Raw genomic sequence first — 15,273 nt, 5'->3', positions numbered from 1 at the left:
CAGATGATCCACTAGCTGTTATCCGAACAATTAACTAGCATTGAAATACTATGTTACACAAAATACAAAAATATTGTTTTTCCTTCAGAGATATTTAACTGCTAACTACTAGTGCAAATTAGGTGCAAAGAATATATCCTAAGTTCAAAGCTTTTTGTCAATACAAATACATATATTGACATTATTGCTTCCTAAACAATGACAATCTCTGTTTTATTGGATCTGAGACTATATCCCTAGAGGACATTTCTAAATTTTGATCTATTTCCTTTTCTGAGATACTTACTAGTGTCATGCAAATTATAGTAAGGTTGATTCAAAATTTGGTAAAAGTCATAGCAAGAGGTTAGGAAAACACCTCCTACAACCAGTGTGCAATTTAATGAAGCTCATTTTCTAAATAACCATCAACAAACCTTGAACAATTTGTCCAAAACCAACATCTTAATAAACACTAGCTTTGGCTCAGTCTTCAAATATTAGTAGCCTCCTAAAAAACTGATGATTTATAAGAAACATTACATCACATCTGGGTTAAATATATGTTTCAATATTTATCCCATTACATGAAAAGTCAACTGAGATTTCTGTAAGTTCCAGGACTGGATAATGCCTGACCAGGATGTGACCAAAACATAGGGTTGCTTTATCAAATTCTCTGGATGTTGAAATAACTTTGATGAGTTATGATACTAGCAATCACTTTCAGAATTATCTTATTAGTAAATATATTATTTAAAAAAAACACATCTAAAAGCAGGAGCCAACAAACTAAGTTAATACCAAGTGATTGTCCTGTCATGATTTGTATAGTGTTTGTTTACCTAGTTCTGCCTTAAAATCACATGAATCTGATATGTCAATCAATTAAATAATTATTTATAATTGATTAGATTAGTATTTATTTATTACCCTTCCACATTTACTAAAAAGACCAAGATTCTTAAAACATACCTTGCTATCATTTCCAGTGAATTAATCAAAATGACAATTGCAATATTGCTCCTAAAATGTACCAATATATGTGAATAATTTTATGTTGTAACAAAACTTCAAATGTCCTCTTAATTAAGATATACACTTTATTTCACTCCGCCCAATACTCCAGAAAGTCACTATTCTTCTCACATAGTTTTCGTATTCGCTCCACATGGAGGAACGTAACTCAGTTCAAAGTCCCATCCATCTCTTTATACAGATTCTGAAATATTTGAAGCATAGTTTCATAGGCACTCATACGAATAAATTTTGATATTTGGATATTGCATGATAGGCAACAGTATTACTCCTCGAATATTTTGCACTATTAACAAGGTACTATGCAGTAGGCCTTCAGGTTGCGCTTTTGAAATTTAAAACATCCTAAAATGTGTGACAAATTTAGGAATATCTAAGATCTATGTATATCCGCCACATTGTTATTTAATGTAACAAGTTTTGCTATTTCGATCGACCCTAGAACCGAAATCAGATCGCTGGCAGATTTGTTTACATTGTGTCACCGTTTTCTCGCCTGTCTCACTTCAGCTGTATGGCGTACCAACTCAATGCCCAGTAGTGACTAAAAACGTTAAGTAAAAACAATTTTGTAGTTACAAGAATTGTCCGTGTTTATAACACTTGCAAAGTCTTAAACTGCTATTTGTTGTCATCAATTGGTAATGATTTTGAACATGTGCATAAGTGTGGAAATTCGTGCAAATTCTTATCTGCGTGCATGACGTAGGTTTCGTGAACGATGGTGCAGACGATTATCTGATCGCGAGACCTATCGCGCTCCTTGATCCGCCTCAATTTGTTTTGTCTTGACCGTAATGGTTTTGTTAAAAGTACACATCAAATCACAGCAATATGTAATAGATATAGCGTGTTTAAATGGCATAATTCGAAGCACATTGCTTCGGAGGCATCGTTTGACCCCGGAAATACGTCTGACAAATCCACACAGCGCACCCGGCCTTCTGATTGGCCAAAAGTGACGCATGCGTTAGTTTTGATTGACAGACTGGATCGGTCTATTATTACATGCAGTGTAAGCTGGGATGGCCTAAAAGTCGGGCCGGGCCGGGCCAAGGCGGGCCAAATCTATTATTGGCTAATAAACCCATTAACGAAAACCATGCCTACAATTAACCAATGCAACATACACTCATGATAATAATGATCAAATTTGAAGCCACAAACGCGTACCATAATAACTTTATTACGAGTAAATTGGCTAAAACCGAGGTTACGTCTAAAAGTGGAATCGTTAAACGAAACGGGATATAAAACGTATAAATACTTCAGCCAATTCCGATACACATTTCCGTCGGCCCGAAAATGTTTTTACATCTTTATCCAATCACATACCACCCCATAAATTCACTATTCATCGTATTTAAAGCATGCCCACATTAAAAAGATACGATCTCTTCCCCACACTCTCAACATTATCTCGGCCACAATTTTCCGCCCGGCTTGGCTTGGCTCGAGCGGTCAAAAGCAGCTTAAACATAACACACGTATCTTGAAATATGTTTAATTCCATAGACTGGTATGATATCTACCTAAATGTCGCTTTGTAATGTTATAAAATGCAACATGTAAAGAAAACTGCTCCGTTAAAGTGAAGCCCTTTTCTCTCTCCATTCTCAACATAGCCTCAATCAAAAGTGTTTGGTCTCTGTTCAGTCCGACTTGGCCCGTGCTGTCAAAAACACCTTAAACCTCACACATGTATCTAGAAATGTGTTTAAATCCATAGATTAGTATTATATCTACCTACATTTCACGTCACATTAATGAAAAAATGATATAATTAGTGCCATGCGTAATGACGCCGAGCCTCTTATAAATTAATGTGTAAGCGAAAAGTATGTAACACACACACACACACACCCCACTTACCCCCTAATGTTTTAAAAGCAACAACTGGAGCTGAGGTTACATCCAATGGGGTTTACGCTGCGCCCAATATAATAGCACTTATATGACTACGTGAACATGCGTATGTGTGTTGCTTCTTGTACCAGTCAATACTAATGCCTATTTTAGTGAAAGCCCACTCAGTAACCCCTAAAAACGAGCGCAAGGCAGGGTAACAACAAGTAACTTATGTCAACGTCATTTGGTATGACGCGGCCCCATACTGAACCCACTACCTCTACTACTATACCACGGATACGGCCTTTCTTTCCAAAAAGGGAAGAAAGACGTATGTAGCCATGTGAATAACGTTGTAAAGGAAATCTACATACATGCATTTCATTTATTAGTCCACACAGCCACCTTCAGTAAATATACACACAGTAATAGAAGTACATGTAATAAAAAAGTAAGCCTTAGCTAAACAAACAATGAATTAGTTCCAAATTACATGTGTAACATGCGCAAAACAGCTGTTAATGTTATTTTTTACAACATTGTAACATATCAAATACACAATGTTTACCCTTGATTATTGTAGAGGTATAGTGCAACGACGTCACAGTGACCTGTATTTACTTTGATGTCATTTAGCCAATCAGCATGCATTTGAAACCACTGGTCGTGTCCTGCCTTTCTTTGTTTTACCTCCCTATTTCAAGAAGAGTGTGCGTGAACGTTTCCTTTCAAACATATTATATATTAAAACTCAGTTATGTACATAATTCTATTATCACTTAAAATCACCGAAGATGCTGAGTAAGTAGTGTAGCATTACAGTAAGGAAGCATTGTAGCCTTACAATAAGTACTGTAGCATAACAGTTAGTACTGTAGCATTACAGTTAGTACTGTAGCATTACAGTAAGGAAGCATTGTAGCCTTACAATAAGTACTGTAGCATAACAGTTAGTACTGTAGCATAACAGTTAGTACTGTAGCATTACAGTAAGGAAGCATTGTAGCCTTACAATAAGTACTGTAGCATAACAGTTACAGTTACTGTAGCATAACATTACTGTAGCATTACAGTAAGGAAGGATTGTAGCCTTACAATAAGTACTGTAGCATAACCGTTAGTACTGTAGCATAACAGTTAGTACTGTAGCATAACAGTTAGTACTGTAGCATTACAGTAAGGAAGGATTGTAGCCTTACAATAAGTACTGTAGCATAACAGTAAGTACTGTAGCATAACAGTTAGTACTGTAGCATAACAGTTAGTATTGTAGCATTACAGAAAGGAAGCATTGTAGCCTTACACTAAGTACTGTAGCATAACAGTTAGTACTGTAGCATAACAGTTAGTACTGAAGCATAACAGTTAGTACTGTAGCATTACAGTAAGGAAGGATTGTAGCCTTACAATAAGTACTGTAGGATAACAGTACTGTAGCAGAACAGGTAGTACTGTAGCATAACAGTTAGTACTGTAGCATTACAGTAAGGAAGGATTGTAGCCTTACAATAAGTACTCTAGGATAACAGTTAGTACTGTAGGATAACAGTTAGTACTGTAGCATAACGGTTAGTACTGTAGCATAACAGTTAGTACTGTAGCATAACAGTTAGTACTGTAGCATTACAGTACGGAAGCATTGTAGCCTTACAATAAGTACTGTAGCATAACAGTTAGTACTGTAGCATAACAGTAAGTACTGTAGCATAACAGTTAGTACTGTAGCATAACAGTTAGTACTGTAGCATAACAGTACTGTAGCATAACAGTTAGTACTGTAGCATTACAGTAAGGAAGCATTGTAGCCTTACAGTAAGTACTGTAGCATAACAGTTAGTATTGTAGCATAACAGTTAGTACTGTAGCATTACAGTAAGGAAGGATTGTAGCCTTACAATAAGTACTGTAGCATAACCGTTAGTACTGTAGCATAACAGTTAGTACTGTAGCATTACAGTAAGGAAGGATTGTAGCCTTACAATAAGTACTGTAGCATAACAGTTAAGTACTGTAGCATAACAGTTAGTACTGTAGCATTACAGTAAGGAAGGATTGTAGACCTACAGTAAGGACTGTAGCATTACATTAAGGGTTGTAGCATTACAGTAAGGAAGTACTGTAGCATTACATTAAGGGCTGCACATAGCATGACAGTAAAGAAGCACCGCAGCGGTACAGGAAGCACCGTACCATTACAGTAAGCACCGCTAGCATTACAGTACGCACCGTAGCATTACAGTAAGCACCGCTGCATTACAGTACGCACCGTAGCATTACAGTAAGCACTGTAGGATTACAGTAAGCATCGTAGCATTACAGTAAGCACCGTAGATGGTACAGTACGCACCGTAGCATTACAGTAAGCACCCTAGATGGTACAGTACGCACCGTAGCATTACAGTAAGCACCGTAGCATTACAGTAAGCACCGTAGAATTACAGTAAGCACCGTAGCGGTACAGTAAGCACTGTAGCATTATAAGCGCCACACAGGTACCCTGTTTGCCAAAAGTGAGATGGTTCTGATAAATACACTTCACACGTGGCGCTTACAGCTGTAGAGTGCCCGTTTTCTAACTTAAGCGCCATAAACGTATACCGCAGCATTACAGTAAGCACCGTAGATGGTACAGTACGCACCGTAGCATTACAGTAAGCCCTGTAGCATTACAGTAAGTACCGTAGCGTTACTGTAATATTACAGTAAGGGCTGGGCGGGAGGGCACACTGCTATACAAACTTGTCAAACTCGTGTATATATTTTAGTTTTATTTAGTTAGTATTGCAATACTCTTCCCAGTATCATAATAGTTCGCTTCATGTGTTGATATAGAACAATCCAGTCCCTGAATACAAAAGGAAACGGGCGAATGCCAGGAAAAGAATGGGGAGATTAAGGCAAAGGGTATGTTTTTTAACTTTAAGACACTGTCTACGTATATTTATGTTGTGCTAATAACTAAGTTTGTGTTCGTATTCGTTCATGCCCTATAAAGTTTACATTTTAAACTCTTTCCTAGAGAATACATATTTTTCTATATGAAATAAATACAATATATTCAAATTCTTTATCATTGTTGTTTTACTTGCCTTACTTTACATTAAGGTGCGGAATATTTGTAAAATTCAAGGGATGCCACAAATGGCCCTAGTGCACCTCACAACCGAAGGAACATTGAAGGTTGTTGGTTTGCTTTTTTTACATTTCATCTGAAATCATATCCAGATTGTTAATGTCGAATAGCCTGACATGCCGTCTTGGGTGTACACAAATAGAGCTCTCGTCAATGCTGAACTTCTTAATTACTGATACATGTATAGTATTTAAAAACAAAGTATATGTGCTAATATAAAAAACGTTTCATTCCCATATTGTAATATATATTATATATAAGTAAGTGGACTATCTATTGAAAAAACTCGTGTCTCATCGCTTTACCATAAAATACAATCACTTAAAGCTTTTTAATGCCTTTTAACTTAATTATATTAAAACATGACACCAAGATATGGTTGAGGTTGTCAGCCGCAGCAACCTGGTTAACATACTGAATATTGCGCCGGTAGCGCCCGCTACCACTCAGGAAGGTACGTGCTCTCACTCCTCATACTTTACTTACAGTAAGAGCATAACATATATCATGTTAAATACCACCTTATTTAATTTGAAATATTTTTAGAGGAAAAAGTCGACCTTCGACGCATTTCCGTGGCGGTGGACTACGCCGACGTCCGGGACGTCCACCTATTAAGACGAGCGGTCACTCAGGTCACAATTGACAAAGGTAACGTCTGTGCGTTTTGGGTGCGTGCGTGCATGCTTGTGTATCGTCACACACAAGAAAGAATTATTCAATATTATATATACCATATTATTAGAATTACCTGCAATGTAACATATATGATATAATCTATCCTGTTGTTCCCAGGTGCCAAGGGATCCAGATGTATTTGGGGTAACGAAGGCCTTCGGCCTTTTTGGTGGCCTGAGGGTGTGCCGTTTGTGGCGCCCTCAGCAACACACACGGACGATGGTATGCTTATCACACAAATCTCCTTATCTCAAACTTTTACTCAGGAATGGAAATTATGTAAAGTCCACTTCTTTCCCAGAATGAAAATCGATGTTAATTAAGGTCATGTACTAATAATCTCAAGTACATGACCTTTTAATGGATAACAACTTCTGCATAACAGTCACCTAATCACGTACCCAGAAGTAGCACTGGTACGTCCTTACCAGCAATAGACAGTTGTCTCCATGTCCTTCCAACGCATACCACATGCCTCGCAAAGAATCAATAAGTACTTTTTTCCAACTGTATCCTTAAGAATTCATATGGAAATAAATATAGCAATGAGCAATGATATATTTAGTTAATGTTCTTCACAACACGGTCCTCGCTGTAGTCCACACACAGTATATAGTGCTACTGAGAAACATGTTATTGCTTTCATGTGGATGCTTCGTGTAGAAGTCTTCAATAAGGGGCATTAACACGATTGTTGAAGAAGGGGGGTTCAATGCAACCTGTATCATATGTATTATTTATTCAAAAAATAATAAAAGTGTATTTGTAATTATATTGTGTCATTCTAAAAGTTTTTTTCAGTGATTAAGTTGTAAATAATATTCATGCTCACGCATATTGGTTACACTTTACAATTATAGAAACAAATAAGGTGTTAATAATCACAATAATCTTCGATCTCAGCTGGCACTAAACATCGCATGCAGACGGCAGACATCCTGAGACATATCATGTGCAGCTGGAAACGCCACGTGATATCGGTAATATACATGATATATTATATTCTTTTTCTGAAAACGATAAATTAAAGAATATTTTAAATTATCTTTCTAGCCGAGTTATAGTTCAGGTGGCTGTCTTAAGGGTTCTCCCTCACGGGCCTTGTTTTGAGTAACTTTCATTGTTGACAAATTATGAACGGAAATGGATTCTATTTATTCCTTTTTCAGAAACCTAATTCTAGCGGTTATGTCAATTCGGCCGATAGCCATGAAGTGGTATTATCCCTGTATTTGCGTTGTTTGTTGAAGTTTCTATTTAATTGTTCCTTTTCCTTTCAGTTTTCACAATACTAACCAACATATAGAGCACTGTCTTGATATAGACATGACTCACCTACACCATCATTCCAGCGTGCAATGTACACAATACTCCATTAACTGTAGGTAACTTTTACATTTTGCCGGTAATCCGCCCAATATCGATCTGGCAATTTTGCTAATTTCCAAAGTTCTTACCCCAAACTCTCGATCAGATTTCTACAGTTCTTAATTGTTCTTAATTGGGCAAAACATATTAGTTTTTTTTAGTTTATATACTTACAATGTACAGCAAACATTATGCTTGTACATAATCATTTTTGTATGTTTTGTTACGTAAGAAAACAATGCAAACAATGACATTAAAATATATTATGGAATGTTACGGTTATAGTTCGTGTCTTTCATTGGTGTTCTCACCATGCGCAGCTAACAAGAGCATCTGTACTTCAATAGACTGATTGACTGACTGACTGACTGAGTTTAGTTTAGTTTTACGCCGCTTTTAGCAATATTCCAGCAATATCACGGCGGGGAACACCAGAAATGGGCTTCACACATTGTGTCCATGTGGGGAATCGAACCCGAGTCTTCGGCGTGACAATTTCGCTTTAACCACTATACCCCACCGCCCACTTCTTATCATTTATTGAATAGCTGGTATCTACTCATCATACCAATTTCTAACTATCGTTATTTTTTAGTTTATACACTAACTTCGTTATCTAATGAATCAATAACTTTTGAATGATATAAAGTTAATTGTAATAAGTTCAACATTTAATTGAAGGGTTATGTTTACGCCTAAGTGCATTTCGGCACACATATTCAAAGTAAATTATCCTCACATTTAGATATTTTTTTGTCTTATAGCTTTGTGTCTAATGGCTATATTTATATTTTAGCTTGAACAGATAATCAACAAGAACCTAGTAAGTAAAATCATTCATAACAACAAAGCATTAAAACATATATCCATTTTGCGTCAGAAAGATAACAGGTCAATAAAACAATCTGCCATGTAATAAACACCACATACATCCATGTTGCATCTGGAATTCTGCTGATTTCTTTGTATTTGTACCACGTATCAAATGCCTGCTTCAATTACAATGCAACTAATACACACACAGCATCAATGCCATGTGGCCTTCACAAATCTCATTTACCCGTTTACTGCTTGTTGATGAACTTCTGGCGCTTACAGGTGTAGTGAGCACGTTTCCTTACCTAAACAGTGAGATGTTTCTGATAAATACACAGTACCAATGGAAAGTGGCGCTTACAACTGTAGTGTGCCCGTTTTCTGACTTTTGCCAAAAGTGAGATGTTTCTAATAGCACCATCACAGGTACACTGTTTGCCAAAAGCGCCTGGTAGATGAGATTTCTAATAAATACGCACTTCATCAATCACATGTGGCGCTTACAGCTGTAGCAGTGCCCGTTTTCTGACTTATAAGCGCCACACAGGTACACTGTTACACTGTTTGCCCAAAGTGAGATGTTTCTAATAAAAAGTGAGATGGTTCGCACTTCATCAATCACATGTGTAGTGCGCTTACATAAGCTGTTTGCCCAGTGAGATGTGCCCGTTTTCTGACTTTTTCTGACTTAAGCGCCACACAGGTACAATTCGTTGTTTGCCAAACATGTGGTGCTTACAACTGTAGAGATGGTTCTGAAAGTGAGATGGTTCTGATAAATACACTTCATCAATCACAGGTACACTGTGTGGCGCTTACACATGCTTACAGAGTGCCCGTTTTCTGACTTATAAGCGCCACACAGGTACACTGTTTGCCAAAAGTGAGATGGTTCTGATAAATACACTTCATCAATCACATGTGGCGCTTACAGCTGTGAGATGTTTCTAAGTGCCCGTTTTCTGACTACCCTGTTTGCCAAAAGTGAGATGGTTCTGATAAATACACTTCATCAATCACATGTGGCGCTTACAGCTGTAGAGCGCCCGTTTTCTGACTTATAAGCGCCACACAGGTACACTGTTTGCCCAAAGTGAGATGTTTCTAATAAAACTTACGCACTTCATCAATCATCACTTAAGTGGCGCTGTTACACTTCACACGCTGTAGGGTGCCCGTTTTCTGAGAGGTGCCCGTTTTCTGACTTATAAGCGCCTACACAGGTACACATGTTTCAGGTACTCATGTTAAACAGCAAAATGTGAGAGGGACACAACACAGTGGTTCTGGTGTCTCCATTCGAAATACCACTTCCATCAATCACATGTTTGGCGCTTACAGCTGTAGAGTGCCCGTTTTCTGACTTATAAGCGCCACACAGGTACACCCGTTTTCTGACTTTACCCTGCCCAAAGTGAGATGTTTCTGATAAAAACGCACTTCATCAATCACATGTGGCGCTTACAACTGTAGAGTGCCCGTTTTCTGACTTATAAGAGGTGTAGAGTTGCCCAAAGTTTTTTACTGATAAACGTATACAGTTGGTAACAGGCGCCCAGAGTAAATACACAAGATCATAACTAGTTTCCACTCGTGTCGTATATGAAACATAACGAATTCCATCTAACATGCTACCAGGATCCTCTCAATGACACACCGTTGTTTTCCACTTGTAGCCACTCAGCCGAAAATATAAGCCAGCAATCCCAAGAGAAATGCTGCGGCTTGGAGTAGATTTAGACAGGAACATTTGCTTAAACGTACCCCGTCATTATCCTCCAACCTACTCACATAGAAGGCATGCATCCCAAAAGGTTTATACACTTTGTAAATGGCATGTGGCGCTTACAACTGTAGAGTGCCCGTTTTCTGACTTATAAGCGCCACACAGGTACCCTATTTGCCAAAAGTGAGATGGTTCTGATAAATACACTTCATCAATCACATGTGGTGCTTACAACTGTAGAGTGCCCGTTTTCTGACTTATAAGCGCCAGAAAGGTACACTGTTTGCCAAAAGTGAGGTGGTTCTAACAGAGAACACAATTCGAGTAAACGCGTTTTAAGAGTCATATTTTTGAAATCTTAGAGCCACATGAAATAGTCTAGAGTTTAAACAATAATTTGTTTATTCGCCTACAGAATGATCCCAGTGGTGCCATCTCTGCAATAGTGGATGGACTCTATTGTATGAAACATTTGGAGGACATCGAAGCGGGAGGCATCTTTAAATTCCGATTTGCGCCAAACTGTGTGCCCAACACGAGAAGGTATGGTGATAGTAAAGCGAGTTGGTATTCGTATATACTCTAGCATTGTTTCAGCTGAATATAACGGTTATTTTTTACATAATTAGGTCTGTGCGCAGCATACGGCCTACAATGGCATCCAATCATGCAACATGGTCACACGTGTGAACTGATCTGTATCCACTCTCTAAGGCCATGGTTGCGCCGTAAAGTCGAACATTATCACTATAACTATACTGTTTAGACATTTCTTAGTATTAGGACTAAAATGAATCAAGTCACTATATTTTCCTACAGGCAATTTGTCGAGGTACCCTCTTCAAAGGTAGCATGTGGGGAGGGGAGCTCACTTTGGGAAGTGTTCGGAGGATTCCCCGATGTCCTTGTGCTGGCCACTTTCGCTCATGGCTTTGTGCACAAGGAGCATTACGCTCAACAGGTGAGTATTTGCCAAAAGCCAAAAGTCCTTTGTAAATGAGACATTCTAAATATCAACAGCTCACTTTTTGCGTAATATTGATACCATTCGCTGCTCTGTAAATCGTGCTTTTTATGTCGTTAGTTGGACTTATTCACGAAGGAATAAGCACAAGATGTAAATTTTGCCTAAGCACATGTTTTTGGCCGAAATATTTGTACACACATTGACGTACATGTCCAATATATTATCAGCTCATCAAGTTGGGCGAAACAGCCGAATCTTTAGGCGAGCGTTTCGGCATCCGTGCCTCCACTGAACAGTCAGTGAAGGATGTGGTAGCAGCTGCAACGGAAAGGATCCTAGCTGGTCCCAGCATGCCCAGTGAGTATTTAAACAATTATGTTTAGTTTTCCATTATGTTGATGACATCTGTGTATATATTTTGTGGGACTCACAGGTACCTACTTGCAGTGGCACCAGAGAATGCATGGGTTACTACAAGTAGTACCAATGCCATCTGTGTATATATGTTCTAGGACTCACTGGTACCCACTTGCAGTGGCACCAGAGAATGCATGGGTTACTACAAGTAGTACCAATGCCATCTGTGTATATATTTTCTAGGACTCACTGGTACCTACTTGCAGTGGCACCAGAGAATGCATGGGTTACTACAAGTAGTACCAATGTTGATAACTAATGCATATACATTAAACTTTATATTGATGTTCAATTAATCTTTTCAATAAATATCCCATGTTGTTGTTATATATGAATTATTTACTGAAGTTGACTCAGTTTCATAAGCGTATTAGTATAAAATATTAGGAGCTATTCGTAACTTTGTTTCCTTTCTTCTGTGTATCTGTAATGAACAATGGTTAGAGTGACTTTGCAGTGTATGGACCTATCTAAAAGCGTTCCACGTTTTATGAACTTTCCCCCGTCTTGGTGTTCGATTACTTCTAAGCGGGGCGTTATAAAGCTTAAACAACCACTCACTGAACTAACGTCTGCAATCCAGATATCGGAACCATTATGCTCATTGCTGGGGCACTAAAGAGGGAGGTGGTCGTGCACATGGAGGATAGAACAATTTCAGCACCACCGTGCACATGTTTGGAATACTTTGAAGGCGAGGAGGTGCATGTGTACGTGGACAGAGGCGGAAGGGCCTACTATCTGACGACAAAAACTGGTGATGGTATAGCAACAAAACTGTAGTCTTGGAAATTTAAATACTTGCAATGTTTGTTTGCTTGATATTTAATGCCGCACTGAGCAATATGTCAGTTTTAAGATGGTGGTATGTAAATAATCGAGTCTGGACCAGACAATCATCACTGTTTATGCTACTCGCCTATTAGAATTATGTATTCATAATTGTTTTTCATGAAGATCCTTTCAGCAGATAACGTTGTTGAAATTGAAAGGGTTTTGTAACTTTTAGTTAAGGTATATTCAGCAATATATGAAACAAGAGATTCCAGCTGTAGTCACCTGTATACCTTACTTCACTGTACAATGGCGTCTCTTGTTGCAGAAAAGACCCACATCATGAAGGAGGCGAACAGGTATGTACTAGGTAGTTATTAACATGTCAATCAAGAGTCATAATGACTAGATGTAACTAAACATACAAAAGTAAAGAGAAATTTTCATGATTAGTTTATTCCGTGACCAGTTTATAACCAGCATGATAACCTGTACTTTATTCCTGCTGCAGATTTGAAACAGAAGATCCTGACAGAAGGTGGGCAAATTTCGAAAACACATAAACTGCCACTGCATCCGGCCTGACCTAATTCATATAATGCTTAACAGACAAATATACCATTTTACAAGAATGTAAGAACTTACATCTCAAAGTCTTTGATAATTGTTCCAAAGTTTTTTATCCTGCTTTTGTCGAGACGATTCCGGCCATAAAGAAAATCCTCTAAATAAATGTTAAAGAGAAAACTTGACCCAAGGAGGAAGGCTTCAGGGACAATAAATATATGCAACTATCTTTTTCAGAGTCATACTTTATAAAAGGCTTTTCGTAACAGCAACAGAACTGAAAGCTGTTATGGCTAATGAATGGCTTGACGACCATGTCATCGACACCTGTCTTTGGTAACTATCTGCTTTGTTAAAAGAGAAAATATTACATATTTTGGAAATATACCAGCGGAAAGATTAACTTTCAGTACAAGTTAGCAAACACTTACAAAACATAAGAGATCCCTTTACTCAAAACCGACCAAAACATTGCATATCATTGTGCAATTCTATTCCAAAGTTCACTTAGGTATCGTTCTGGTGTATAAAGTCTTGGAGGTTGTCATTTATGAAAATAAAATTTAAAACAAACATTGTTCGACCTTGCCAACTCTTTGAATAGTTCATCTTTGATAAAAGCAAAACATTACAAGCTCTTCAGAAGTTTATCAATATTTTATGGTACATTTAGCATCTTCAAAGACGAAAATGACACCGAGACGGTGGTCTTGCTGGCAACCACGGGGATTCTTCTCCAAGCTAAAACAGTCAGTATCTGTTTCGCGAACATCTTGTGTCATCACTAATTTACAGTGATCTTTTACTATGTATATATTGTTTGTTGCTATTTTGAGTACGCCCAAGGACGTTTGGCAGATAAGCAAACTCATTATTCTTTAGCGTTGACTATCGTGTATGATCGTAACTAGGTCGATGTTCCCCAAAGTTCACTCATGAACTACAAACTAAATGTTTGGGCCGAGACATTAAGACCCCCATCCCCATCGTTGGCAAATAACCACAACGCATTGTGTCACTGGGCTATTGTGTACATGGATTGCCTGATCCTTTCAACACTCCATTGGATACAGGTCACATCACATGGCAGCACGTGTGTGTCCTATACAAAAACATTTGTTTTTCATATTCAAATTGTGAGTGGCACATGCTAACGGCAGGTCCTTAGATAGAGTCAATCATGTCCATAATTTTCACATAATCAAGACTAGATATTCTATGACTTTTGATGTTTCATATTTATGATAAAATAGAAAACTGGTTTATGTTAACTTAGAACTTATGTTTTCCAATCTGATATATCTTCTTACTACCTATAACATTTACATCTGAGATTCCCTATTGTACATATGAGCATGACCAATTTCTTTTCTTCTCTTCTTAGGATATTGAAGAAAATGACATGCTTCCTGGGAATATGATTGTTCCGATATGCACAGGGTAATCATATGTACCGTATTATTTGTCTTTCATATTCAATTACTGGGAGTGAAAATTACCTAAACAATAATATGTTATTATCACTACATGTGTGCAGGAATTACTACAGTTAGTACCATTGGCAACTGTGGATCGTTTTTCTAGGACTCACTGGTACCTACTTGCAGTGGCACCAGAGAATGCATGGGTTACTACAAGTAGTACCAATGACATCTGTGTATATATTTTACTGGCAGTGGCACCAGAGAATGCATGGGTTACTACAAGTAGTACCAATGACATCTGTGTATATATTTTACTGGCAGTGGCACCAGAGAATGCATGGGTTACTACAAGTAGTACCAATGCCATCTGTGTATCTATTTTACTGGCAGTGGCACCATCATGGGTTACTACAAGTGTGTATATATTTTACTTGCAGTGGCACCAGAGAATGCATGGGTTACTACAAGTAGTACCAATGCCATCTGTGTATATATTTTACTGGCAGTGGCACCAGAGAATGCATGGGTTACTACAAGT

At 37.9% G+C, this 15,273-nt stretch overlaps 2 protein-coding genes and 1 long non-coding RNA gene across 4 annotated transcripts; all 3 read left to right on the top strand.

Annotated features, from left to right (window-relative positions):
• Positions 1-6,373: 6,373 nt before the first annotated feature.
• LOC124268249 lies at positions 6,374-7,222 on the top strand. The gene is made up of 3 exons (XM_046703290.1): positions 6,374-6,452; positions 6,545-6,649; positions 6,794-7,222. The coding sequence occupies exons 1-3, from the start codon at positions 6,374-6,376 to the stop codon at positions 6,997-6,999; spliced, it is 390 nt and encodes a 129-aa protein (XP_046559246.1). The 3' UTR covers positions 7,000-7,222.
• A 391-nt stretch (positions 7,223-7,613) lies between these two features.
• LOC124268269 lies at positions 7,614-8,867 on the top strand. 2 transcript variants are annotated; one of them, XR_006896254.1, is made up of 3 exons: positions 7,614-7,656; positions 7,957-8,057; positions 8,841-8,867. It is a non-coding gene; the product is annotated as an uncharacterized LOC124268269 (long non-coding RNA). The 2 variants fall into 2 exon arrangements; XR_006896255.1 differs by having other exon boundaries at positions 7,957-8,061.
• Positions 8,868-12,567: 3,700 nt separating this feature from the next.
• LOC124268248 lies at positions 12,568-14,755 on the top strand. Its single transcript, XM_046703289.1, has 6 exons — positions 12,568-12,733; positions 13,073-13,103; positions 13,256-13,282; positions 13,549-13,647; positions 13,985-14,060; positions 14,696-14,755. Exons 1-6 carry the CDS (start codon positions 12,568-12,570, stop codon positions 14,753-14,755), a joined length of 459 nt encoding a protein of 152 aa, XP_046559245.1.
• The last annotated feature ends 518 nt before the right edge of the window (positions 14,756-15,273 follow it).

This window comes from Haliotis rubra, unplaced genomic scaffold (genome assembly GCF_003918875.1).
Source record: "Haliotis rubra isolate DU_JTF1 unplaced genomic scaffold, ASM391887v1 Scf137, whole genome shotgun sequence".
Lineage (NCBI taxonomy): Eukaryota > Metazoa > Mollusca > Gastropoda > Lepetellida > Haliotidae > Haliotis > Haliotis rubra.
Note: the sequence above shows the minus strand (reverse complement) of the source record. Positions and strands in the feature narration are given on the sequence as shown.

Excerpts from the sequence above, each read along its gene's own strand:
- LOC124268249 (XM_046703290.1), top strand. The coding sequence starts at position 6,374 with ATGGTTGAGGTTGTCAGCCGCAGCAACCTGGTTAACATACTGAATATT. Across the intron at positions 6,453-6,544 it reads GCCCGCTACCACTCAGGAAG|AGGAAAAAGTCGACCTTCGA; the intron begins GTACGTGCTCTC and ends AAATATTTTTAG. Across the intron at positions 6,650-6,793 it reads TCAGGTCACAATTGACAAAG|GTGCCAAGGGATCCAGATGT; the intron begins GTAACGTCTGTG and ends TGTTGTTCCCAG.
- LOC124268248 (XM_046703289.1), top strand. The coding sequence starts at position 12,568 with ATGCTCATTGCTGGGGCACTAAAGAGGGAGGTGGTCGTGCACATGGAG. Across the intron at positions 12,734-13,072 it reads GACGACAAAAACTGGTGATG|AAAAGACCCACATCATGAAG; the intron begins GTATAGCAACAA and ends CTCTTGTTGCAG. Across the intron at positions 13,648-13,984 it reads GTCATCGACACCTGTCTTTG|CATCTTCAAAGACGAAAATG; the intron begins GTAACTATCTGC and ends TGGTACATTTAG.